Here is a 25,566-nt window from a genome sequence, read left to right as displayed (position 1 = left end):
TTTTTTTTTCTTTTTTGTGGGGGGGGGGGTTATTTCCTCTCAGTTTTCCTCACGGGAGGGCGGGAAAGGCGGGAGGGCGGGAAAGGCGGGAGGCGGCCCCCGGTGGGCGGGGCCTTCCCGCCCTGCCCCGCGCGGGTGGGCGGGGCCTCCGCGCTTCCCGCCCAACGGCGCCGCAATGGCGGAGCGATCGCTGCGGGCGGGAAACGCCGAGCCCGGCAGCGCCGCTTCACCGCGATCGTCCGGCGGGGCTGAGCGGGAGGTGAGCGCTGGAAAGGGCCCGGCTGGGCTGGGGGGGGGCTCGCTGCCAGGCTCCTAATCGCTTTTCTCCTCAGCGTTCCCCCGGCGGACCGGCCGGAGCTGCGGTGTCAGGTGAGTGGAGGAGGCGGGGAGCGGCTGGAAAAGAACCTGGGGGTGTTGAACGGGAACCAGGGGGTGGCCACCAGCATGCTGGCTGGCGTCACCAGCGCTGTGGGCAGCGGGACCAGGGCAGTGACCTGAGCTGGGCACCGGGGAGGAAAAAATGCGAATCCTGGGGGTGGTTTTGGGGCCTCAGCTCAGGGTCAAAATGGCGCCAGAATCACCTCAAGGATCAAAACGGTGGCACCAGGGGCACCAAGATCATCTCAAAACACGAAATGGCACTAAAACCACCTCAAAACACAAAGTGGCGGCCCCAGGGGCACCAGAATCACCTCAGGGCTCCAAATGGCGCCAGAATCACCTCAGGGCTCCGACGGCGGCCCCAGGGCTGTTGGGATCACCTCACGCCAAGAAAAACCTTGAGGAGCTGCAGCGAGTTCAGAGGAGGGAACGGAGCTGGGGAAGGGGCTGGAGAAGGAGGCTGAGGGTGGAAATTTGGGGTGATTTCTTCCCCAAAGGGCTGTGGGGCGTTGGAACAGGCTGCCCAGGGCAGTGGTGAAGCCGCCATCCCTGGAGGGGTGAACGGAGGAGGATCTTGGGGACATTTTAGCGCCGCTTACTGGTTGGACTCCATGACCTTTTCCAACTAAAACTATTCTGCAATTCGGGGAAGGGGCTGGAGCACAAGGGTGATGGGAGCAGCTGAGGGATCTGGGGGTTCAGCCTGGACAACAGGAGCTGAGCGGAGACCTTATTGTCTATAAGCACCTGAGAGGAGGTTGCAGCCAGGGGGGTCAAGTTCTGCTCCCCAGGAACAGGACAAGAGGTGCCGGGGGAGCTGCCGTTGCCCCGAGCTACAAGCAAACCGCAAACCCCAAATTCGGCGCTTTCAAATCCCTGGGAAAAACCTTTTTTCTTACCCCGCGAACGTGTCGATGGTATCTATTATTTCTCAGAATCTGCTCCTGGCGAGCAACAAGCGGATCCTGCGCAATCCCGAAAGCCGCCTGACGCATCTGCTGGCAGCAAGAACAACGTCAGTCCCTGTGAGACGAGCAGAGCGGCTACGAGGAAAAGATCTCATGGGACCCCCAGGAAAAACCCCAGTCCCGGGCGATTGTCTCCCTGGAAAAGCAGTTCCAGTAAAGACCATACGCTGAATTCCTTTAATTTGTCCCCAAAACCCCTCACCGGCACGGCTCAAGCCAAGCGTCGCTCCTGGCGTCGCTCGAGCCTCAAGGGGACAAAACGCCGGAAATCTCTCCCTCCCGTTCACCAAGGTGTTGCCGGTACGTGCTCCGCTTCTGCCCTTTAGCCGGTTGAAATTTAATTTCGTGGCCTGGCGTTTAGGGTAATTAATCTTAATTGTGTTATTCCCACCTAGTAGCCACTGACATTCATGCGGGTGGTCTCAGAGGTCCGGGAGATGCTGCGTTAATGGGTTTTTTACCGTTTATTTTCATGGTTGAGCATTACATGTGACTTTTCCTCGTTGGGAACCCTGTTTCTCCCTCTTTCTGTATCCTGCAAACCCCGCTCTGATAAAACATCGGCTTTTACTGTCTCTCAGGACCATCCCAGCCGTTTGCAGCTCGGTGCTGAATTTAATTGTCCTGAAACAATTTTGTTGTGACTTTTCAGAATTAAGCAAATCAATCAGCCTGGATCTGCCAGAGCCAGACCGGCTTTCCCTGCTCTTATTGTCCAGTTTCCAGGTAACGTCTTTGCTTTTAAAAAAAAGTGAATTCTTTTTCTCTTGCCTTTCTTCTGCCACTAAATATTCTGATTTCTTTAACTCCCTTCTCCTTCGATAACGAATCCTCCCCCCAAACTTTGTTGTACGACTCAGGAAAGGGCACTGAGAGCTTTTTTTTTTTCCTTTTGTCCCTTAGTTTTCAGCACAGAAATTCGAAGACATCTTGAAGGAAACCGATGGCTTTAGCCCCGAGGTTTTCAAAGCCAACGGTCAGTGTGATACAGGTGTCAGCAAAGGGAACTGACCTAAAAATCCCCCCAAAATCCTCTCAAATCAAACCCAACACAAGGGGCGGGGACACCAAAAACCGTGTGAATTATGTTTTTAAAATGCTGCGTGTGACCGCAGCAGCTGGGAAGGAAGAGAAACGCTCACGGGGATGAATTATCCCTTTAGAAACACTAGAAATAACAACTACGATTACGTCCTGGCGAGGAATCGCGGCGGTTTCTTGCAGATTCGGGCTCTGTTTCTCTGGTTTAGCAATTCCTGAGGCGGTGGGTCTGAGTTTTGTTTCATCCCGTTTTATTTATTTCGTGCTCCGTCTCCAGTGCAGTCGGTTTCCGAAGAGCTGAAGCGCTACGTGCAGAAGCTGAACCGAGATGGGACGTTAACGAGCTGCGTAGACAACCCGAAAGGGTAAAAACGCGACGGTCTCGTCCCTCCTGGAGCGTCAATTATTATTTTGGGGGTTTGCTGGACTTGCCAAACTCATCCCTCGTAAAATATAAGTTTGTTATTTTGGGGGCTTTCCAGGACTTGCCCAACTCATCCCTCGTAGAGTAGAAGTTCATTTTTTGGAGGTTCGCTTTACATCCCACCCAGTCATCTAAATTGGCCACCTGACCCTGTTGCAAATGAGGATTTGGGGGTTTTTTAGGGGGGGATTTTATTTTCCAGTGGCCAGTGAATATTCTGAGGGCCGTCACCTTTCTTGAGGAAACTTTTTGATACCCTGCAAGTCCCAGCGTTGAGCGCGACTGCGTGAGCACCCTGTGATATACGAGCGGGATGTATAGATCTGTCCGGCTGATGTTTTATTTCCGCTTTAGAGCTTCGCTGGACCTGGCTTTGGATGAGTCTGTGGCCCAAATTAAGGAGCACATCGCCAGGTAGGATCGGCTGCCGGCGTGATCTGAAACTCTTTAGACCATTACGGGTTTGGACGCCCCTTCCGAGAGGGTCTTTTGGGTGGATTTTAATGATTTTTGGTGTTTTTCTGAGCTTTGCGGCGGGTGCAGACCTGTTGTGTGCGCAGGTTCACGGCCGAGAGTCAATCCTGGGACCAGCTCTTGCTGCACTACCAGGAGAGCGCTGAGGAAAGCTCCAGGTGGGGATTGCCCCCCCGAGATCTCTCTGGTTTGGGGTGTTTTTAAGAGAAAAGGGCCGTAAATGCCGTTTTTCCGCAGGCAGCTGGAGGAGCGCAGGCAGAACCAGGGGGCGGCCGAGCCCTCGAGTCCCCTCCAGGCGTCTCAAGCCCACGTCCTGGGCACCAAACCCAACTACCAGCAGATCCTGGACGAGCAGGGGCAGGTCCTGAGCTTCATGGAGCTGGTGGTGAGCTGCTCGTGGCCGTTTCGGGGTGGAAAACACTGAGATTTGGGGATTTTATTTCCGTTTGTTGGGTTTTTTTTTTGGTTTTGCAGCTGGACGAGCTCCAGCAAGCGGTGCAGCTGCTGCAGGTGTTCAGCGAGGACAGCCAGCGCTACCTCCGGAGCCTCTCGGAGCAGCTCGGTGAGTCGGACAGCCCCGGTTCGGGGGGTACAGGCTTCCGGGGGGGTCATTACCGGGGGTTAACGGGGGTTTTTTCCCCCGTTCCAGCCGCCAGGACCTTCCGGAAGCTGGAGAACTCCCCCGTGCGCAAGCTCATCACCACCCCGCCCAGGAAGCCGCCGCTGCCGGAGGGTTGAGGGGGTGCCGCTCTCAATAAAGGCCGTGGGAACCCGGTACCGGCTCCGGTTCCCGGTTTCTTCGTATTTCAACGCGTCTCAGGGGTTTTGGCCGCCGTTTATTGGTCGGCGCGAATGTCGCTCAGACCTCACTGGCCAATCGCTGTAGCCGTAGCCTGCACCGCCCAATGGTTGCTTAGCAGTGGAGAGGGGGGAGGAGCCTACCCATTGCTTGGATCTCCCCGCACTTCCGCGTTTCAACGCGCCTTGTGAGGGGGAATCGCTCGCCGCTTAGTGGTCGACGCGAACGTCGCTCAGAGCCGCCAGCCAATCGCCGCAGCCGTAGTCTGTGCCCGTCCAATGGTTGCTCAGCAGCAGGGGCGGGGCTCCGCCACTCCCGAGGCGGAAGCGGCGGCCATGGCGGCGGCGGAGGGGTCCCCGCTCACCGGCGTGGCCTGGGCCGCCGCGCCCGAGGCCGCTCCCGCCGGCTGGACCGTGGTGGGCGCGGGGGGCGGCGGGGGAAGCGCTGAGGGGGCAGCGGTGCCCGGTTCCAGGCCGGCCTGACGCTCCCCGTGCCCGCAGATCACCGGTACCGTGGAGGGAACGGCGGCCAACCTGGGCAAGGGCTTCGGGCACAAGGGCGGCGGGTACCTGTGCGTGAGCACCGGCGGAGCCCAGGTGCGGGGCGGGGGGAGGACGGGGAGGGTCGTGCCGGGGGCCGGTACCAGGGTCCCGGTGCCCGGTTCCCGTCCCGGTACCGGGTTCGTCCCCTCCAGGCAGCCCCCGGCTCGGTGGTGACCGACGTGCAGGTGCTGAGCGACCGGAGCCCCCAGCCCCCCGGTTACACCCGCATCCCCGAGTTCCCGGAGCCCCGTAAGTGCCATGGGGGGTTGGGGTCGGGGGGACCCCGGGAACGGTCCCCGGTTCCCCCCACACACCCTCCGGTCCCGTCACCTCGTGTCCCCCCCCCGGCAGGAGCCGCCGCCTCCCGGAAAAAACGGGTCTACGTGAAGCTGCTGCCGGTGGCCGCGGCCGAGACGGTTGTGACGGACCTGAAAGTGAGCGGGAAGAGCAAAACGCTGCCCGGGTTCCTCAAAATAGGGTACGGGACCCCCTCCGTACCTGAAAATGGGGTACAGGACCCCCCCAATACCTCAAAATGGGCTACGGGACCCCCCCGGTACCTCAAAATAGGGTACGGGACCTGGAAATGGGGTATGGGACCCCCCTGGTGTCTCAAAACAGGGTACAGGACCCCCCCATAATACCTCAAAATGGGGTACGGGACCCCCCTAAATACCTGAAAACAGGGTACGGGACCCCCCTAAATACCTCAAAATGGGGTTCAGGACCCCCCTAAATACCTGAAAATAGAGTTCAGGACGCCACCGACTACCTCAAAATAGGGTACGGGACCCCCCTAAATACCTCAAAATGGGGTACAGGACCCCCTGGTACCTGAAAATAGAGTTCAGGACCCCTCTAAATACCTGAAGATAGAGTTCGGGACCCCACCGACTACCTCAAAATAGGGTACGGCAGCCCCAAAAATACCTCAAAGTAGGGTGCGGGATCCCCAAAATTACCTCAAAATGGGGTACGGGAAACCACCAATACCTGAAAACAGGCTACGGCTTCCCCCAAATACCTCAGACTAGCACATAGGACCCCCCAAACCTGGGGCTTGGTTTGTTTGTTCTTTTTTTCCCTAGGGAAATGGGCAGTTTTGCCATTTGGTGTAAGAAGGGGCCGTTTTTGCGGCCCGTGCCGCCCCCCGTCCCCAAACCACGGCCACTCAGCGCCCACCTGCGCCAGCTCTCGCTCCAGCCGCCCGACAGGTACAAAAACACCCATTTTCATCCCCCACCGATCTTACCTAAACCGGGAATAAATCCCGCAACCGCTGGTGCCACCTCGTGGTTTCTGCTCCCCGGATCTGAGGCTCGTTAATCGATTCAATATTAATTAATTCTGACCCGCTCCAGGTCGCCAGGGGCTCCAGGAAGCGTCAAACGCGAGTCTCTGTACGACGCCTCCGGCATCTACGGCCTCTCGGGTAAATCATTTCCTCGAGGAAGCTGCGTAAAGCAACAATATCCGTATTTAGAGTATTTAAAAAAAAATAAACCAGGCTTAGACCGGCTCCGAATTGGTTCATGCGCGAGTTTTGCGGAGCCTGGGATTTTAAATTAAATTCCTTTTAAATGAAAGCCTGGAATTGAGCTCAGTTTTTAAGATGTTTTCTTAAAGAATTTTTCCCCTTCCTGAAAGTTGTTCTGTGCTTGGATCATCTTGCTCAGACTCTTCTCTACGGGGTTCCCTTCCGCTCATCTGATTTATGCAGCGATTAAGTAATTTTTTTGTCTCTTTTGGATGTGTTTTCATGGGGTTTTTATGTATTAAAGCGTCTCCGCTTCTCTCCCCAGCCATGGACGGCGTCCCCTTCACCCTACACCCCAAATTCGAACCCAAGCTCAGCTCTGGCAATAACGTGAGTTTTTCTTTAAGCCCCTGTTTAGTCCTCGGTCAAAATTAAGCCCGGTTCTGACGGTTTTCTCCTTTTTTCAGGCTCTCCTCGCAGACCTGAGCGTTAAATCACTCGCCGATATTGAGAGAGAGGTGACGGGCTCTTTTGGGGTGGCGAATGGCGGGGATGGGGAGTTTCTCAAGTTATCTTGTCCCGACTGATTATTTTTGGGTCGTTTTCAGTACAATTACACATTTGTGGTGGAAAGGACGGCGGCCGCTCGGCTCCCACCCGGCGTCTCTTAGCGCCGGCCTCGACCTCGAGGGTTTAAACCGCAGCCGAAACGCTCATCAGGCTCAAGTTCAGGGTCCCTGAGGAAACACATCGGTATCTGATGACAGGAATCGCTGAGGAATCAAATAAATTTGTTTCTTTCCTCACCTGCCTGCGTGGTTTTGGGATGGTTTTGAAACTCAGGGCGCATACGGCAGCGCAACGGGGAGTTCTCGGCGGTTGTTCTACGGGCCGGCAGCGCCGCAGCCGCTTTATCTCTTTATTCCGAGCGTCGTTCCCTCCGCGAGGGCGTTTATTGTGGCTTTTTCCTACCCCGCAGCCTCTCCCTCCACTAAAAACACCCCAAGGCTCTCACACCCCCACAAAGGAAGTTCCAAACACTTTTCAAAATACAGCGATTCTCCTTTTAGTTACCAAATTCTGCGCGTGTTTCCTTTATAACGTTTAGGGCAGTTTGTACAAAACCCCCTGCCGCTCGGTGTGACGTCCCAGAAACATTTTAAAAAGTCAGGGCTCGTTTGCAGAGGTGGTTTCCACGTGATTCGGAAGAAAAACTTCCCGGTAACTTGAATTATTGTCGAAAGAACCATTCCGGCGACGGCGAAACGCGGCCCTGGGTGTCGTGCTGAGTCGGATCCCGCTCACGAAGGCACTTTCAGTTTGGCGCTGCCCAGCAGGAACTGTAGAATTCGGTCGACCAACAAAGCGAGGAAGAAGTCGGCCAGCAACACCTCCGTGATCACCATCTTGAACTAGGCAACAAAACCAAAACGCGACCCCGTTAATCCCCTTTTTCCTCCCTGTCTTGGCGCCTCGGTGCCATCGGCCTCTGCCGAACTAGAGCTCGAAGCTCCTCCTGTCACATGAATCGCTAAATTCTAAAAAAATTCCACAGCACGCTGGAGAAAAAACGCCCAGCGGGATCGCAGCCCTACCCTCGCACTTCGAGCTCTTTTATAATTAGCGCTCCTGCGAGTTATTATCTGGCCGATATTCCGCTACAAACCCGGTTTCCGCAGATTTGCGCTGTCCCGCTCACCTCGGTGGGGATTTCCACCAGGCCGAACTGCTCGTTGAACTGCGGGGAGGAGCCGGTGAGGAGGCCGACGATGGCGAGTCCCGACAGGACGATGCTCCAGAGCAGCGGTTTGTTCTCCTGCAGACTCTCCATGAACGGATGGCCCTGAAACAGCACCGAGAAACCATCAGCAGAGGCTCGTGACGCAGCTCGGGACACTTGGCCCCTTCCCAAATGGTGCAAAAGGAGAGTTTTACCCCCCGCAGAGCATCGACAAAATGTAGTTTGTTCATTAAAGATCAATTTGTTCCATATTATTGCACCTTAATTGCAAAAACCGCTTCTCCGGTGCCGTTGGAGACGGGAGTTTAAGCGTGACTTGCCTTGTAGTTGATGGCGAACGTGGCCATTTGCATCGCCATGGACATGATGTAGACGGTGCTGTTGACAAGGCTGGGCTCAAACTCCTTGTACAGATCCACAAACTCCTCCTGCCTGCAAGAGAACGAGGCCCAGAGCGGGGATGAGGCCGAGATCGGGGGGACGAGGTGGGACAAGGCCAGAGATGGGGGGACGAGGCACAAGACGGGGGGGACGAGGCTCAGCACAGCCCAGAACACGGAGCTTCCCTGGCGCTGACCGCGGTTTCTCGAAGTCTCGTGTAAAACCAGTTTGCTCCCCAACCAGCGTGCTCGCGCAGCTAAGAGCGGAGCTGCAGGTGCCGCGGGCGCTGCTAATCACAGGGTTCTTTTGCACAAAAGAAAAATTACATGTATTCTAATGGGTTTTATCACACCTTTGCCTGACGACGCGCTTGATGCACAACTCAAAAATGCTTCTTTGGGCCGCGCCTACCGCGTGAAGCTCCTAATACTCGATAAAACGCTCGCAGGAAGCGCGCTGTGGTGAGGGAGGCCGCTCTCCGGCCTCCTTTTGCTCCGATTGCCGCTGAAATGGTCCCGTTTTGGGGGGAAAAACCACTGACCTGGCGCCGCTGCGCGCCTGGGCCCCGCGGTACAGGAACACCAGGCTGAGAAAATGCACCAGGAACTGCAGCAGCACCGTCAGCACCGTGTACAGGTTGAAGATGTTGGGCAGCGGGCGCTCCTTGGAAAGCGTCTTCAAAGGCTGCGAAAGGAAAAGCGGGTTCGACCACCTCGAGGCGGAATCCCACTCGAATTTGCCTTTCGGGGGAAACGCCGGGGAGAATTTCACTTTGGGTGGATGTGAGACCCCGCCGCAAAGCTTCGTGACAGCCCTGATTAAACTGTTTATCCCACCCGTTCGCAGAACCTGAACAAAAGTTCAGGAATAAGCCTGAAATCATGAGCTGCTCCTTTGTTTGAGAGTCTCCCAAATCTGAACAAAAAACCCATCAAGAAACCAACCAACCAACAATAAAAAAGCCCCAAATTAAACAAACAAAAAAAACCGCAACGCAAAACAAAAAAAAAACAAAAATAAACCACCGAACTAAAACCAAACCCAAATCCCAAATCCAAACGAAACCCCGAAACAAAAACCAAACCCAAATCCCCAACCCGAACAAAAACCAAACCCAAATCCCCAACCCGAACAAAACCCCGAAACAAAAACCAAACCCAAATCCCCAACCCGAACAAAACCCCGAAACAAAAACCAAACCCAAATCCCCAACCCGAACAAAAACCAAACCCAAATCCCCAACCCGAACAAAACCCCGAAACAAAAACCAAACCCAAATCCCCAACCCGAACAAAAACCAAACCCAAATCCCCAACCCAAACAAAACCCCCTCACCCCGACCAGCGCTGCGGACCGTTCGCTTGTTAAAATAAATCGATTTTTTTCTTTTGGAGAGGGGGATTCCTTGGGCAATCCTGACGCGTGTCCTGCCCTCACCTTGGAGCGGGAGATGAAGAGAAAACAGCCGGCCAAGAGCAGCCCCTGCAGCGTGGCCTGAAAATCGCTGAATTTCACCCCCTCGAGGTAAAGGACGCTCTGGCTGTAAGCGAGGATCAGGGCGTTGAGCGCGAGGATCTTGAACATTTGCAGCGTCGTCACTAGCGTGCAACGGCCTTGCTTGATGACGTGGCAGACTGAGGAGCAAGAGGAAGCGGCGTTTGGAAAAATGAAACTGGTTTCGGGGCTTTGCCCCCGTCCAAAAAACGTCGCCGGGGCCGCTCCGCAAACACAGCGGGCGACGCTACGGCTTTGCGGGGCGTTTCTCCCCACCCCGCCCCCTCCGTTTTGGGGTTTTTTGGAATCTAGATGTGCTCCCCGCGGGGAAGGTGCGGATGGGTGCCCAGCGCAAACTTACTGCACTGAATGGACGAGAGCTTGGAGGTAAAGGGGGCGGCGATGCTGGCGTCGCCGAGTTTCACCACCGGCACGCGTTCCTCCTCCAGGTCCCTCAGGACCTGACTGATCCGCTCCTGCGGGGAATAAGAGCGAGATCCAGGCGGTTACCGCGCCTGGGATCCACGGGGATCTTGTACCGTCCTCTCCCACAGCCCCGCTCAAAGGGGAGGCTGAGAAACCTCCACGAATTCTCAAGGACTGGCTGGAAAAGCCCGACCGAGCAAAGCCGCTCTTTTCCCAGCACGCGCCGTTATTTCCAGTTCTCGCCAATTAGCGGTAAACCGGAGGAGGAACGAAGAGAAAGGAGGAGTGAAAAACGTGGTTACCAACCCTCTGGATGGCCAGCTGCTCCTCTCGTTGGGACAGGACCCTGTGCTTGGCGCCACGGGACGTGGGTTTGACGGCGCCACTCGCCGCGGCCGGTAACGCGGATCTCCCGTCACTGGCACCGTCCCGAGGCCGTTTCTTCCGCTCCGGGAGCCTCTCGGGAGCGTTGGCCAGCAGGGCCACCCCTGCGAGAGCAGAAAAACGTGAGCCGTGGGGAAAGAGGGGTGGAGTGAGGGTAAAAACGCGAGCTGCAGGAGAAAAAAGGAGGTAAGAAGAGGGTAAGAACGTGAGCTGCAGGGAGAAAAGGAGGTAATAAGGGTAGAAACAGCTGCAGGGAAAGAGGAGTGTAATGAGCGTAAAAACGTGAGCTGCAGGGGAAAAAAGGAGGTAGTAAGAGGGTAAAAACACAAGCTGCAGGGAAAAAGGGGTGTAATAAGGGTAAAAACATGAGCTGCAGGGAGAAAAGGAGGTAATAAGGGTAAAAACGTGAGCTGCAGGGAAAAAGGGGTGTAATAAGAGTAAAAACATGAGCTGCAGGGAACAAAGGAGGTAATAAGAGGGTAAGAACGTGAGCTGCAGGGAGAAAAGGATGTAGTAAGAGGATAGAAACAGCTGCAGGGAAAGAGGAGTGTAATGAGCGTAAAAACGTGAGCTGCAGGGAAAACGGGGTGCAATGAGTGTAAAAACTTGAGCTGCAGGCAAAAAGGAAGTAATAAGAGGGTAAGAACGTGAGCTGCAGGGAAAAAAGGAGTTAATAAGAGGGTAAAAACATGAGCTGCAGGGAAAAAGGGGTGTAATCCCTTCACTGGCAGAGCATTTTCACCAAGTAGGAGTCCCAACCGCTATTTATACCCAGAGGGCAGGGACTTCAGACGCGTTACGTTTGCTGAAGTAAAGCTTAGGGGGGAAAAAAGATGAGGAAGAATCGACCGCAAACCTCAAAACACCAGAGAAACGAGCGCTTTGCGTTGAGGAACAGCAGCCGAACCCCGAGAGGGGCTGCGGGTGGACTCACCCACGTCCGCGTGTTTCAGAGCTCCCACGTCGTTGGTCCCGTCCCCGCACATGAGCGTGACGTAGCCCAGGCTCTTCAAAGCCGTGATTACAAACTCCTGCGGAGCAGAGACGCGCGGTGAGAACCGGTTCCAAGGCACAGCGGCCCGGGCAAGCGCTTCTGTTCTAAAGGAACTCGCTGGGTATGCAGAATCACACAGAATCCCGGAATGTCAGGGAGGGGAAGGGAGCTCGGAAGCTCATCCAGCCCAGTCCCTGATGAGGTTACACAGAACCAGGCGGGTTGGAATGAATCCAGAGGAGACTCCACAGCCTCCCTGGGCAGCCTGGGCCGGGCTCTGGCACCCTCGCCGGGAAGAAGTTTCTTCCCATCTTGAAGCGGAACCTCCTGTGTTCCAGTTTGCACCCGTTGCCCCTTGTCCTGTCGCTGTTGTCACCAACGGCTCCATCCTCCTGACGCTCCCCCTTTCCATATTGACAACCATGAAGGGTCACCCCTCAGTCTCCTCTTCTCCAGCTCAGAGCCCCAGCTCCTCAGCCTTTCCTCCCTCCAAAAGCTTCGCCTTCAGGCTCAGTTTTAGGAATTCAGAACTAGAAGGGGCTCAGGATTCTTAGGACGCATCCTGAGCTCTGGTTCTTGCTGCTTCGTGAAAACGGCTTTAGCGTTAATCACTCGCTGGCACCTCCGCGGCTCCACGCGAGCCCTGCGGGGAACCCTCCGAAAAGGGGGTTTTCCGCGCGGCCGAAATCTCTCACCTTCTGCTTCGGCACCACTCGGGCGAACACCTGGACGTGCGGGATGAGCTGGAGCAGCCGCTGTTTGTCCAGAGCCTGGAGGTGCGCGAGCCCTTCGCCGGTCACGCACAGGTCGTAGCGCTGCGTCAGCTCTCGCAGGGACGCCGGCAGGACGGGGAGCGCGACGGCGCCGTCCACCGATCGCCACTGCCAGCCGGAGCCTGCCGAGAGAAGCGAGAGATCGAGACAACCCGCCCGGCCCTGAGAAACGCTCCCTGCCGCCCAAAAGACACCAAATCCTGGCGTTTGCAACCCCTCGGTGGTAGGGACGCGAGACACTTCGCTTCTCGGGACGGCGGCACCTCCACCTCCCAGCTCAAAACAGCCTTTACGTGGCTTCTCTGCCATCACAGACGTGGTTCTCGGCTTCCCTCGGAACCCGTGCAGCAAGGAGGCCTCCGAGCTGCTGTTATTTCGGTGATTTTGGTGCTCAGACAACTCCATTTCGGAGCTGGCAGCTTGCACAGCACCCCAAGCCCCAAAAGAGAGCGTGGGAGGACGGAAGGTTATCCGGGATTCCGGCAAGCGAGTCGTTTCCTCCGTCAGCATCACGCGGGGAATCGCTCGGATACTTTGGCCGCTGTCCCCCGAAACGTGGAGCTGTTTTGGGCGCGGGACGGGTTACCTGTGCTCCCGGGAGGCTGCAGGACGAGCGTGTGCTCTCTCTGGAGGAAATGCAGCTCCCGCGCCACGTGGCAGGCGGTGAGCGGATTGTCTCCTGTTATCATCACTACCTGAGGGGAAAGCGAGAAGGGTCAAAAAATCAGTCTCGGGGGGGTGAGCAGCACTTCACGGCGACTTTTCTTTGGGATGGAAAGATTTCCGCACAGCTTGGGTGCTGCTGAGGTTCCCCGTGAGGTGGAATTCGCCTGCAAAAGGCTTTTTCTTTGGGCCAGAGCAAATCCCAAAGCAAAACCAACATCATATCAACACAATCTCCCTGTTTTCACCACGAGGAAGCCTTTGTCTTCACTCCACAAAGGCTTTCGGTCCCGAAATTCCACATCCCGTAGTCCACGGCTCCCAGGCCGCCGCTTACACGGTGTGACGCGTTCTGGATCTCCCTGATGACAGATTTGGAGTCGGCTTTGAGAGGGCAGGAAACCACGATGAATCCCACGAACCTCAGGTCGCACTCCAAAGCTTCGCGCTTCATCTCTCTCACCTGCCAAGGCAAATCGGCAAGCAGAGCGTTACCCGCTGCTCTGTTTTCTTTCCCAATTGGGCGCTTCGTTGCAATTAAAGCATCGCCAGAAACGCGACCGGTGCTCTGAGATGCGCGGAGCGAGCCCGGAGCATCCGCAGCTGCTCTAGAAAAAAAGCTTCTTTGGCACAGAGCTCCCTGGAAACAGTTGCACATGCCCATCGCCACGTAAAACCGGGTTCACAGCTAAAATTTCAGCATCAAGCCTCCTCAGCTGTTACAAGGAAAGAACCGTCGCTGCTTTACAAACGAGGAAACAGAAGTTTTGATCGATAACGCGCAGGAATTCAAAGCCGGGAGCACAACGCAGCAACACCGAGAAGATCCAGATGGTAAAAACCAACGTGGTCAGAGCAGCTTTGCGCAACCGCATCCCCAAAGAGTCCCAACCCCTCTTCCCCGCTCACAAAAATCTCCGTTTTCTTTAACAGGACTTGGATTTGAAGGCTGAACGAGACAGAAATACCTGCTGGTGAGTGAGGTGTCCCAGCTCTTTGTAGCCCAGGGCCAACACTCTCGCCCCCTCGTGTGAAATTTCCGTGTGGACGGCATGATAGTTGCTCGGGCACTGAGATAACTGGAAAAGACGCAGGAAAAACATCACGTTAATAGAGTTCCAGACGTGATTTTGTACGATATTTCAGCGTTTCTCGTTAACTAGGTAGAAAAGGCCCTTCCTCTCCCAGGGAGATGCGCTCACCATTTTGTGCAGCGTCTCCGGGGCCCCTTTCACAGCTGCAATGTAACAGAGATCAGTCGAGCCGATCTTCTCATACGACGCCAGCACAGACATTCTTTTCAGGGCACTGGCAAAATGAAAGCGCTGGTGAATTTTCAGTCCCTGAGTTTTAATACTTCTGGGGAAAACTTTCTCATCTGGAAACAAACAGATCAGGAAATCCTGAAAGGTCTCTTGGTATCAAAAGCAACATCCCTCCCTTCGGGTCCCTGAGGAACCCACAGGTCACCAAGATCATACAAATTTCCTCTCTTTAGACATAATACAGAGCTGGAAAGTCTCGTGCGCACAAATAAGGGATATAACTGATGGGAACGCCTGTGTGCGTCACTATGAACAGCGACACGGCGGGCAGAAGGTGCATTTATAGCGTGTATTATCATCACAGGTAAAAATCCAGAAGCAAAAACCACAACAACGTGGGGTTCAGCGGGATATGTACATCGTATTTGTGGCAGATTTTTCCTTTAGCTGCCCAGGAACGCAAAAGACAAGACCGCAGAGCAAAAAGCCTCCCGAGAGACGCTAAAGCCCACATTGTTGTGTTTTCACCGCTGCGGTTGTGCCGGTCACGCTCTGATTTTAGCGAGTCAGGACAAGGAGAGCTAAAAGACACCAAACAGCTGCAGAACAAGGGATCTGAGAGCAGATTTCTGCTGTTTGCTGCCCCGCAGACGCGCAGGGCGGGGATTTCCACTGCTGGCATCGCACCAGCCGGAATTCACTCCTCGAATGTCCATAAACCAGATAACGTCCCGCTCGGAACGGACAAAACCAGCGTTGCGATCGTCGCCTCCCCAAAAAAGCCGCCGCGGCGCAAACGGGGCTCGGGTATCGGAGCTGGAAACGGGTTTTACCTTTGGTTAAGGTCCAGTCCACGGCCATCAGCATGGCCTTCTCCAGGGGATCTCCCACCAGCGTCCCGTCGTCCAGCTGCACCAGCGAGTGGCACGTGGCGATGGCTCGGTGCGTTTCCACGGGAATGTCAGACACCGGCGTCACCTCCTTCCCATCCCTGCAGCGTTCAAAATTAGGAAAAAAATAAACAAACAGAGACCATTTGTGTTGACGGAGCCCATTCACATTATCTCGGACAAACTCTGGAATTTTTCCCAGCGAAAAAATTCCTGCTCTAACGCAGTAAACAGCGGAGCTTCTCACGGGGAGATCAAAGCCGGAGGAAACCTGGCGCTGTCTCAACTGCGAACGGCGCCAAAGCCCATAATTTTTGCCCATCATCCAAAGCAAGCTGGATTTGAGCAGAAAACCAGAAACGGGGCCTGAATTAATGCACTGAAGTAGCTTTAGAGTCAAAGGACTCGGACGTCTGTGCTGTGGCGTGGAGCCGTCGAGGACGGTTCGTTATGGCCACGGAATAACAATGCAGGATGTTACCGCACAGAGGAGCCACGAAGACCTCGGTGACAGAAAAACCCTGCGCAAGGAGCCCCTAACACAATTAAATTACAAGTCCTGATCCACTCAGTCTGTCCTGACCTGCTTGATCCACTTATTTCACTCTCCAAATCCCCGATTATCTTCTCTTCGCCACGGGAATGTGATTTCAGTTGTGTCTGAGGAGTCCCCACGGTTCCCATAGCCCAGAACAAGGAAAATAAAGCAATAGGAGGAGAGGAAACGGCCTCAACTTGCACCAGGGGAGGCTGAGGGTGGAAATTTGGGGTAATTTCTTCCCCAAAGGGCTGTGGAGCGTTGGAACAGGCTGCCCAGGGCAGTGCTGGAGCCGCCATCCCTGGAGGGGTGAACAGAGGAGGCTCTTGGGGACATTTTAGTGCCGGGGTTGGGTTATGGTTGGACTCCATGATCTTGAAGGGCTTTCCCAACCAAAACGATTCGATGATTCTAAAAATCAGGTACGAAAAACCACGCAGGACCTACCTGAGCCCAGCTACTCCTCTCACTACAAGGTGGTCGCTGGTTAACGTGCCGGTTTTGTCGAAACAGCAAACTTGCACTTTGCCGGCAAAGGGGATGCGGAAGGGCTCTGTGCAGTACACATCTGGGAGAGAGGAGAGGAAATTCCACGAGAGATCAGCTCCAAAAAAGCCAGGACGGGATGCTCAGCAGCTGTAATTTCACGCTCATTTCCTTCCCATCATCCCTGACACGAGAAGTTGATCCTATTTTTGTTTCTGCGTTTAGGCTCGGTACTTACAGAGCTTGGCCAAAGCGATGAGCGAGGTGTTGACAGCCAGCGAGAGCTCAATGGGAAGCTCGGGTGGAACGACCGACGTCAGGATTAACGTGCACTCCAGGAAGAGCTTGTAGCGGTTCCTGCTGGGATCCTTGGTGCCTACGGAACGAGATGGAGACCTGTACCCCTCATCCTTAATCCGTGCGTCCCCCAGAACTAAGACGAGAACCGCACAGAACCTCGTCTGAACCACCGACACAGCCCAAGCCAGCTATCCTTAACTCTCAGAAATCACCTCGACCGTCCCAGAAGTTTTGGTACAAATCCCACGTCGAGACCCGGAAAGGGCCGTGAAGAAATCTCACCTTCGATCCAGACGTACGCGGCAGCGGCGACGGCGAAGACCAGCAGGAACAGGATGAAAATGAAGGTCTCCAAGTTATTGGCCGTCACTCTCTTCACCCCAAAGAGGATCGTACGGAGCAGCTTCCCCTGCAAAGAACAGCCTTGAGGGCAAGAAGCTCGCTCTGCAGCACGCAGCAGTTCGTTAAATATAGCGGTGAAACCCAAGTTTAAAAGCACATTCTGGTGTTTCGGTGCCAGAGCCTGAAAATTATTCCCATTTCTGCGATCCTCTTAATAGGCAGCAGCCCAGTCGCTGGTAATTAATCCCTTAAAAAATCCTCAGACTTGTGCTGCATCACTTAAGTTGATGATTTCTTTAAAGCAGCCTTTGATTTTCAATTGAAAAAGCTCAGTTTCATATCTCCAATCTCTACACACACACTAAAATGGCCTTTCCTAACAATTATAATCACAGAAACAGGGATAACCAGGAGCTGTAGCACATGCAGAGTGTGGCCGCTCACAAACAGGAACCCTTGGGCTTCTGTATCTATTTCACCAACTTTATCTATTCCTCTTGCAAACAGGTAATTTTAATGCCCTGATTTATATTTCCCATTGCCGTACATCAAGGATTTGAGTGCTAGAGACACAACCAGCATCACTGCGGCGAGAAGGCGCGTTCACGCCTTACCTGGGATGTGTTGAAGCCGGTTCTCAGAGCATACGCCACGCACCCGTTATCGACGGCTGCAACGGGAATTAAGATTATAAATTCAGCGCAAATCTTTTCTAGGCTTGTCGCAGGGAGGACGCGCTCAAAGCTGCACCCTCCTCTCGCTTGCAAGGGGACGGAGTCAACTTTAATATTGTAGAATATCACGGCAGTCAAATAACGACAGTAAACTGTTAGCGACAGGAAAATAACTCGATAACACCCTGCAAAAGTCGCATCGAGCTGTCGGAAATAAATCTGCGAGTGCACAATGCGCCCTCTCCGAGGGAATTCGGGCAGGTACGTACGTTTCAGTCCGGTGCTGGCTTTCTGGGGAGGGATGTGCTGCACCACTTTGGTTCCCCCAAAGATGATGTGTAACCGGGAATCCGTCTGCATGTCCAGGACGTGCTCGGGATTCAGATCCTCCACGGGCTCCTGCGGGACAACGCTCAGGCTCAGAATCACAGCTCCGAACAAGCAAATTTAAAGGATTATTTTCTGGTTTTATCCCACGTGACGCTCTCAGCTTCAGCCAAAGCGACCTAAGCTGAATTTAGACCTTAACAGACCGTTCAGCTCCTGGGTTTAGGGCCTGGCATCTGTGGAAATGCTGCTTTCGAGGGCCTAGTTCACCCTCGGCACGCTGAATTTGGCAAGAGAGGCTCTGCAAGCATTACTTAAGTCACAAAAAGGAGGATTTGGGGTTTTGAAGTGCTCTGCGCTTGTTCCTCCTCCCACCTCTACCCAGCCGAAGGAATCCAGAGCGGGGAATGCGCGGGAGGGCGATGTCAGGGCCCGCATGACCGAGTTCGGACCCACGGGCTGGAAACAGCGCCAGACGAACCAGCCGTCTCCGTTTCTCATTTACCGGAGCCCATCAATCACCGACAGGGAGCCGGTAACAAACAGAGCGGGTCGCTCAGGCCGGCGCTCGCACCAAGAGATGCGTTCGCACTCGGAAACGCCGCAGCGGATCGAATATTCTCCCTTGGGCGGGTTGCAACGAGGGGAGGGCGCAGAGGACGTCGCACAGACCTTCATCTGCGGCACGGACTCTCCCGTCAGCATCGCCTCGTCCACGATGCACCTCCCACGGAGCAGCAGCACGTCACACGGCACCAGGTTTTCGTGAGGGGATCGGCCTGCGATTCACAGATTAAAACTGAGAAGCTCAAAGGCAGAAGCGTTTGGCCGTGGCGGGGCAGAGCTCTCCTGCGGTTTGGGTGAGAGACGGGAGATCCCTAAAGCTTCGAACCTCCCAAGTCTGCCCCAGCGTCGCTGAGAAATGAGAAGGTTTGGAGGTTATTAGGTCTCTGTCGAGACCAGGAAAGTATAAAATCAAATCGTTTTGTTCTTATTGTCATTCAGGCTTCAAAGACCGGCACCACAATTGGGAGTGAAACCACTTTGAAATGGTTAAGAGACAGATCCGCCCGTCCCCTTCCAGGAAAATATTGTCAGCAGGAAGGGAACTCTTCACCTTCACAATCTGAAGAATCTGAGACAGATTTAATCTCAGAATTTACCTTTAAGACAGCCAGCGGGTCCAAGAGATCCAGCACACGGATTAACCTCTTGGACCCTTGAACTGTGACACCTACGAATCAAAGTCCCCAACAGTGCCCGACCGAGACCGTCAGGATTTTACACCTAATTCAATCACCGCACAACTGAACGCACCGCAAAGAACCTGATTTTTAAACAAGCTTTGCATTACAACCATCGAGCAAACCATTACCAATGGAAACGATATCTCCGGGAATAATCTCATCACTGGAAATCGGGCGCCACTTGCGGTTTCTGTAAACCTGTAGGAAATTAAAAAAAAAAACCACTTTAGGAACCAGGATCAGAGGGAAAGGATGGCAAAAGGGAACAGCAAGTCAAAAACTTCACGCACAATCCCCTCCAGGTCTGATTACCTGGATCATATACGGCTTGTTGCCCATTTTGCGAATCTCCGACATGTTCCTCATTTGCTGCTGGACCAGAGAAGCTTCAAACGCCACCAGCATGGAGAGGGTGAAAACGCTGTAGTACCAATATTCATCCAGGCACCACAGACCCACGCAGAACACCTGGGGGGGAACGCGACGCCGAAATTACCCCGACGTCCCTCAGAAAACAAAGGCCTTTCGTTGCTGGGATTTATTTTTACGCTAACTCGGTAAATATTGGCTTGTAGGAAGCCAGAAAAAAATCACAATCACTCATTAGGAAGCTACAAGGTCACTCCCAGAAGTAAAATCGGTCTCAGATTTTAGAAAGCTGCCGGTTGATTTATGGCTCTCCAGCCAGGATTTGAAGGAATTCTCTCATTTTTACCAGGGAGAAGCATTTGCATCTCTTTTTGCTCGGTTATTTTACCTGAAAGACGAAGAACGGAGCTGTAGCTCTTTCTTTGAAGAGTTCCAAGAACTCCGGCACCACCATCTCAGCCCTGGGAAAGGATTGAATCCTTATCAACCAAAACTTTGCAGATTCACCGCAAAATCCCAACCCAAAAGTCACCTGCAGCCTCAGGTCTCAGACCAGAAAATCCACAATCTCCCTATTTTCAACTCCTTCGATTCGGTTAATTTATTATATGCAATTAATTCCCATTTACAGCCCACCCTGGAGGAAACCTCTTGGTCTGATACAGCTCTCTGTCCTTAAAGGAATTTGAAGTGCCGGGAATAATTGAAATTTAAAAAAAAACAGGACTGGAATTGGTTCAACACCGTTTTTCCTGACCAACCAGGATACTTTCTGGAAAACGTACTTGTTTGTGCCATATTTCTTCTCCGCCGCTCGGATTTCTTTGTCCTCCTGGTACCCGCGGGCGTTCTGGTAGTAACAGAGCGGATGTTCCACGGGAAAAGCCACAGGAAGAAATTGTTTCTTGCCGTCTGTCTCATACGAGTATTTGATTTTCTGAAACTCAAAGGAAAGAGCCTCCTGCCCGTCCTCACCCTGCAGGGAAGGGGGGAAAAACAAACCAAACAAGTCGAGCACACCCCAAAGGCTTCACTCAAAAGCTGCAGTGAAAAAAAGGAAGAAACCTCAACCCCCTTAAATCTTTAGTCATTTTATGATTCTGCTCGGGGTACGCACACCAGGAAACACAGCGCGATCTTGAACGTCCACGCTTTTGATGGATTTTTCCCCTAATTATTGAAGTTAAAGCTGATAATCCGCGCGGCGGTTCAAGGGACGAGGGTCAGTTCTGCTCCCGACCTCACCTGGTCTCTGTGCAGCGGCACCAGCTCCACTGACCCGTTGTTTGGGGTGGGCACAACTTTGGCCAACGTGGCTTTCTTAGCGCAAGGCTCCTGCAACGCAAACGAGAGACACTTCGTTACACACATCACAGGCCCCGGGTTTTAACGAAGTGCGAGGAATCCGTGTTGGATTGTGGCGAGAGACGTGGAGAAAAGAGCTCTGTGCAGCCAGGTGCTTTTGCTGTTGTCAGCATAAAAAACGTTCCAATTAGCACGATCCACCCCCAAAATCGTACCGTACAACCACGAGAAATAGATTCAGCGCTTCACTCGCGGTTGAGACAGAGCTCCCAGTGAGACACGGTTACAACAGCAACGGTAAAAACAGCAACCGGCTGGTCCATCATCAAAAGATGGAACAATCGACACCAGCAAAAGCCGCCGGGTCCAGCCCTGAACACTCAGCTTCCCCCAGAGAATCATCACGGAATGTCCTGAGGTGGAGGAACCCACAAGGATCATCAAGTCCAACTCCGGTCTCTGCGACAGCCCCGAAATTCACACCACGCGTCCGAGGGCGTTGGCCGAACGCGGCTCAAATCCCCTCAGGCTTGGGGCCGTGACACCTCCCTGGGGAGCCTGTTCGGTGCTCCAGCACCTCCGGGGGAAGAACCTTTTCCTGAAGGTTTTGTTTAACTGCCCGAGGGAGAAGCATCGCCATGCAAAGCGTTTCGTAGCATCATTTCACTTGGAAGAGACCCACAGGATCATTGAGTCAAACCATAACGCAACTCCAGCACTAACCCACGTCCCTAAGAATCCTTTTAAACCCTTCCAGGGATGGTAACTCCACCACCGTCCGACAGCCCTTTCCGTGAAGGATTTTTTCCTAATATCCAATCTAAACCTCCCCTGGCGCAACCTGAGGACATTTCCTCTTGTTTTGTCACTTAGAAGAGCCCGACACGCTCCACCCTCCTCTCACGTAGTTGTGGACAATGGAGTCTCCCCTCAGTTCCTGTTCTCCAGGCTGAACCCCCCACTTCCCTCAGCCGCTCCCATCGCACCTGCGTCTTACCGGCCCTCGTGGCACCTTCTCCACTCTGCCACGCCACAAGAAACGCCCTCTCCCCGAAGCCCGAACTCCCCGCGCCCTCAGCAGCTCCTCCCCGCCCAAGGAGCCCGGGGGCAGCGGCAGGAGCCCCCCGGGAGCCGCCCCGGAGGCCTCTTGGCGCGGCCCGTCCCGCAGGAGCTCACCCGGACGCAGGTGAGGGCGCAGTGAGCGTGTACCGACCACAGCCCCGACAGCGCCGTGAGCAGATGAACGACGCCGATAGCGGCGAGCGCCAGCAGCGCGGCCTCGGGGAGCGCGGGGCCCGGGCCCGCTCCCGGCCCTTCCTCCTCCGCCGCTTCTCCCCACGCCGCCCACACGCGCGGCCCCCACAGCCACAGCCACGCCGGGTAGAGCCCCGCCACGAAGGGCAACACGGTGCCGTGGAGGAGCCGCGGCCGCCGCCGGTACAGAGTGACCGACGAGACCAGCTCGTCCACCGGAGCCGGCGCGGCCGCCGCCATCTTCCGAGAAAACCGCAAGCCACCCACTTCCGCTTCCGGCGGGAGGGTGAGGTGGGGGCGCACGGGGCGTCCGGCGCCTGAGCAGCGACCAATCAGAGCGCTGCACCGCCGAGACTGCGCGTGCGCGCAGCCGTACGGCGGAAACCGCGCAGCCGTACGGCGGAAACGGCGCGTCCGCACGGCGGCGCTTTACCGGCGGCATGTGAGTTGTAGGCGGTGGCGGCGGGGGGGCCGGGCTCGGTTGGGCCGCGCCGCCCCGTTAACAGTGCTGTCTCCCCGCAGGCAGGCGGCCTTGGAGATCACGGCGCGTTACTGCCGCGACGAGATGGAGCAGTACGGGCGCTGCGTGGCCGCCAGCCCGGCGTCGTGGCAGCGTGACTGTCACGGGCTGCGCCTCAGCATTTCCCGCTGCGCCGCCGCGCAGTGAGTGCGGGAGGGACGCGGGGGGAACGGGGGCGGGCTGGGCCGGGCCGGGCCGTGGGGCGGTGGGGCCGTGGGGCCGGGCCGTGGGGCGGTGGGGCTGGGCCGTGGGGCGGTGGGGCTGGGCCGTGGGGCGATGGGGCTGGGCCGGGCTGTGGGGTGGTGGGGATGGGCTGGACTGGGCCGTGGGGCCGGGCCGGGCCGGGCCGTGGGGCGGTGGGGCCGGGCCGTGGGGCAGTGGGACCGGGCCGGGCTGTGGGGCGGTGGGGCCAGGTGGTGGGGCCGGGCCGGGCCGTGGGGCGGTGGGGCCGGGCTGTGGGGCGGTGGGGCCGGGCTGTGGGGCGGTGGGGATGGGCTGGACTGGGCTGTGGGGCGGTGGGGCCGGGCCGTGGGGCCGGTCGGGTTCCAGAGCTGAGGGTCCGGGGTTCTCCCGCAGCCCCATCGTGCAGCAGATCCGGCGGGACTGCGCGGGGCCGTTCGCCGCCTTCGAGCAGTGTCTGAAGGAGAACGAGGCCTCCGTCATCAACTGCAGCGACCACGTCAACGCCTTCCTGCTCTGCGCCGACCGGGTGAAGGGCTCGGCCTGAGGTGGGTGTCGGGCTGCGGGGCGTTTTCGCAGAATCGCAGAATAATTGGGGTTGAAGGGACTTTTGAACCTCATTTAGTCCAGTCTCCACCATCTTCAGCTCAGGTTGCTCAGAGCCCCGTCCAGCCCGGCCTGGGATGTCTCCAGGAATGGTTCATCCACCACCTCTCTGGGCAACCTGGGCTCTCACCACCCTCGACGTAAAAAATTTCCTATATCCAGCCTAATCTCCTCCCCTCTTTTAGTTATAAACCGTCACCCCTTGTCCTGTCGCAACAGGCCCTGCTAAAAGTCCATCCCCATCTTACTGTCCCCTTTTAAGCACTGAAAGGCTGCGGTCTGGAGCCTGACAACCGTGTCTGCTGGGGAGCTGCTCGTTTAAGCAGCTGGAGTGGAACAGTTCAGCCTAAAATACACAGAGGCCCCTATTTTTCTCCCACCCGCCTTCCCGTCCTGTCTTAGAAAAATAGAGAGCGCAGCTGGGCAGTTTATCTGGGCTAAAAGCGGTAATTCGTTGGGTTATCAGGGGCTGTACATGATGCGTGTGGGGCCGTTACGGTTGTGAACGCAACAGCGTCTTTCTCTAAATGTTATTTTTGTTCTCGGTGTCGGATTAAGTCGATACCCTGCGGCAAAAGGCTCTGGGATGAAAGTACTTTGGGGAGGTCAAATAACGATCTTTGTCCAAATGTGTTAATCAGCCTGGTCATTGGTTTAGTACAGGAATTAAATGGATCGGTTTTGTTGGAATAAGTCAACTCGCATCTTGTAAATGTCTACGGAGCGACGTTAAAGTAAATAACGTGTTGCCAACCGTACAGAAATGGCCGTTGGGAATCGCCTGTCCCTCATAACGAGGGTGCTGCACCCGCACGGACCTGCCTGATGCTTTTATTTGTGTTTTTCTTTATTTGTAGGGGACCCTCGGCATTAAAATTCATCCTCAGGAGCAAACGAAAAATCTTCCTGTGCTCTGGAGTATCGTCCCAGCGCTTGGCCGGGTTGGGTTTTCCCCTCCGAGAAACGAAGCGCAGCCCCACGTGGTTTTCTTGGTTTTTCCGCTCACGCCGCGCTGGACGCTGAGCGGGATGTTCCTGACCCGTCAGCGCTCGTGTGCCGGTAACGCTGGGTTTTGTCTGCCCAGTTGCCTCTAAAAACTTTAGGAGTAAATAAACGACAGAACTGTCTTGAAGCGACACGCAAGGATCAGCAGCAGCTGCAGATGTGCTTGAATAAGAACCGAAAGCTAAAATCAGCCCTTACCTCTATTTTTGCGGTCTATTTGACGCTTCCTTCGGTAATTAAGCACAATGTTTAAAAACAAACCAACCCCCCCACTTTTCAAGATCCAAAGCCACTCGTGGCTTTTCCCACCGATGACAGAAGCTGCTCCCTGAGCCCAAACCAACTCCCGAGACGTTTCTTTGCCCGTAAATCTCCCGCTTGAAAACATCCCGTGCAGCTCCCGGTTTTGGGGGTGCCGTGCGGGGTTGTAGCCCCGGCTCTTCTGCTGGTTTAGAACAGCAGAGGGAGTCTCGGAGACGGCAGAAAAACCGCGGATTTCCGAGCAGCGACCGCTCCGTCCACAGCGCAGCTGAGATTTTTGCAAAGCGGAGGGACCACCTCCCTTGTCCTTTCACCCGGGAATAAAGCCCAGCTCTAAGGAGGGGCAGTTTCTGGGCTGTAACTGGTGGAAAACAAGAAAAATTAAAACAATGCAAGAAAACAACGGTGGGTCTAACAAGTGGATTGAGACCCGGGGCTCTGGGGAGGGAGAGCTTTGGGGGGCTGTGAGGTTATTTAATGTCTTGTCTGTGATGTGGGGCTGAGAACCTTCCCCCAGCCAAAGTTTGAAACCTCGCAAAGTCCTTTGGGGCACTCGAGCCCGGCTTTGAGGGAGGAGAAACGAGCCGCTGCGACTTAATTGTACAAAAGCAGCTTTCCAGGAGCAGCTTTGCCTCTGTCCTCAGTAGCAACTTGGTTTTCTGGAAGAATTGCAGGGAACCAAACCCCCCACGGTTTCCAGAAGCGTGCGGGGAGCAGAAATTCTCACGTACGGCACCAGCAGAGTCTTTCTCGGAGCGTTCAGCGGAGATTTGCCGCGTTCACGAGGGGGTTTTTTGTACCTCTAAGAGAGGGCAAGGTGCAGATGGGGAAACTTGGCTTGACCTGGTTCCCAGGGGTTCAAACCCCCTCCTTGGGGCACATTAATCCTGACTTTGAGCCAGGCCTAAGCCCAAGCGGTTGGCAAACACCGCTTGGCATTTTGCAGTTGGGCAGAGTTTTAACTCTTCTGGGGGAGGGACGACAGATTTAAGTCGATCGCTTTGAGATTTTACAACGGCGGCGCTTTGGGCGTCT

The 25,566-nt window shown here is 55.1% G+C and overlaps 4 protein-coding genes across 4 annotated transcripts; 3 read left to right on the top strand and 1 right to left on the bottom strand.

The window, feature by feature from the left end:
* The first annotated feature begins 141 nt into the window (after positions 1-141).
* Positions 142-4,094, top strand: DSN1 (DSN1 component of MIS12 kinetochore complex). The gene is given in 11 exon segments (XM_065655021.1): positions 142-283; positions 285-369; positions 1,317-1,649; positions 2,002-2,075; positions 2,253-2,325; positions 2,668-2,755; positions 3,169-3,228; positions 3,375-3,446; positions 3,526-3,673; positions 3,763-3,850; positions 3,938-4,094. Coding segments are annotated over 11 exon segments (1,218 nt in total). The 5' UTR covers positions 142-175; the 3' UTR covers positions 4,027-4,094.
* Positions 4,095-4,408: 314 nt separating this feature from the next.
* Positions 4,409-6,912, top strand: MVB12A (multivesicular body subunit 12A). Its single transcript, XM_065654981.1, has 9 exons — positions 4,409-4,503; positions 4,588-4,683; positions 4,782-4,878; positions 4,981-5,107; positions 5,718-5,843; positions 5,991-6,061; positions 6,432-6,496; positions 6,574-6,624; positions 6,715-6,912. The coding sequence occupies exons 1-9, from the start codon at positions 4,423-4,425 to the stop codon at positions 6,775-6,777; spliced, it is 777 nt and encodes a 258-aa protein (XP_065511053.1). The 5' UTR covers positions 4,409-4,422; the 3' UTR covers positions 6,778-6,912.
* Position 6,913: 1 nt separating this feature from the next.
* ATP13A1 (ATPase 13A1) lies at positions 6,914-22,206 on the bottom strand. The gene is made up of 26 exons (XM_065654967.1): positions 21,882-22,206; positions 20,646-20,735; positions 20,186-20,376; positions 19,789-19,861; positions 19,344-19,499; positions 19,160-19,229; positions 18,457-18,563; positions 17,727-17,856; positions 17,398-17,453; positions 16,724-16,850; positions 16,380-16,517; positions 16,103-16,223; positions 15,061-15,218; positions 14,165-14,340; positions 13,931-14,041; positions 13,300-13,425; positions 12,886-12,994; positions 12,222-12,421; positions 11,467-11,563; positions 10,455-10,636; positions 10,084-10,198; positions 9,666-9,862; positions 8,770-8,912; positions 8,168-8,279; positions 7,806-7,949; positions 6,914-7,518 (listed from the first exon to the last, which is right to left on the bottom strand). Exons 1-26 carry the CDS (start codon positions 22,197-22,199, stop codon positions 7,408-7,410), a joined length of 3,558 nt encoding a protein of 1,185 aa, XP_065511039.1. The 5' UTR covers positions 22,200-22,206; the 3' UTR covers positions 6,914-7,407.
* Positions 22,207-22,319: 113 nt separating this feature from the next.
* On the top strand, positions 22,320-24,939 carry CHCHD5 (coiled-coil-helix-coiled-coil-helix domain containing 5). The gene is made up of 4 exons (XM_065655030.1): positions 22,320-22,401; positions 22,482-22,622; positions 23,056-23,207; positions 24,123-24,939. Coding segments are annotated over exons 1-3 (294 nt in total). The 5' UTR covers positions 22,320-22,399; the 3' UTR covers position 23,207; positions 24,123-24,939.
* The last annotated feature ends 627 nt before the right edge of the window (positions 24,940-25,566 follow it).

The sequence above is a fragment of the Caloenas nicobarica genome, chromosome 36, assembly GCF_036013445.1.
Source record: "Caloenas nicobarica isolate bCalNic1 chromosome 36, bCalNic1.hap1, whole genome shotgun sequence".
Lineage (NCBI taxonomy): Eukaryota > Metazoa > Chordata > Aves > Columbiformes > Columbidae > Caloenas > Caloenas nicobarica.
This window is presented reverse-complemented; position numbering and strand designations above follow the sequence as displayed.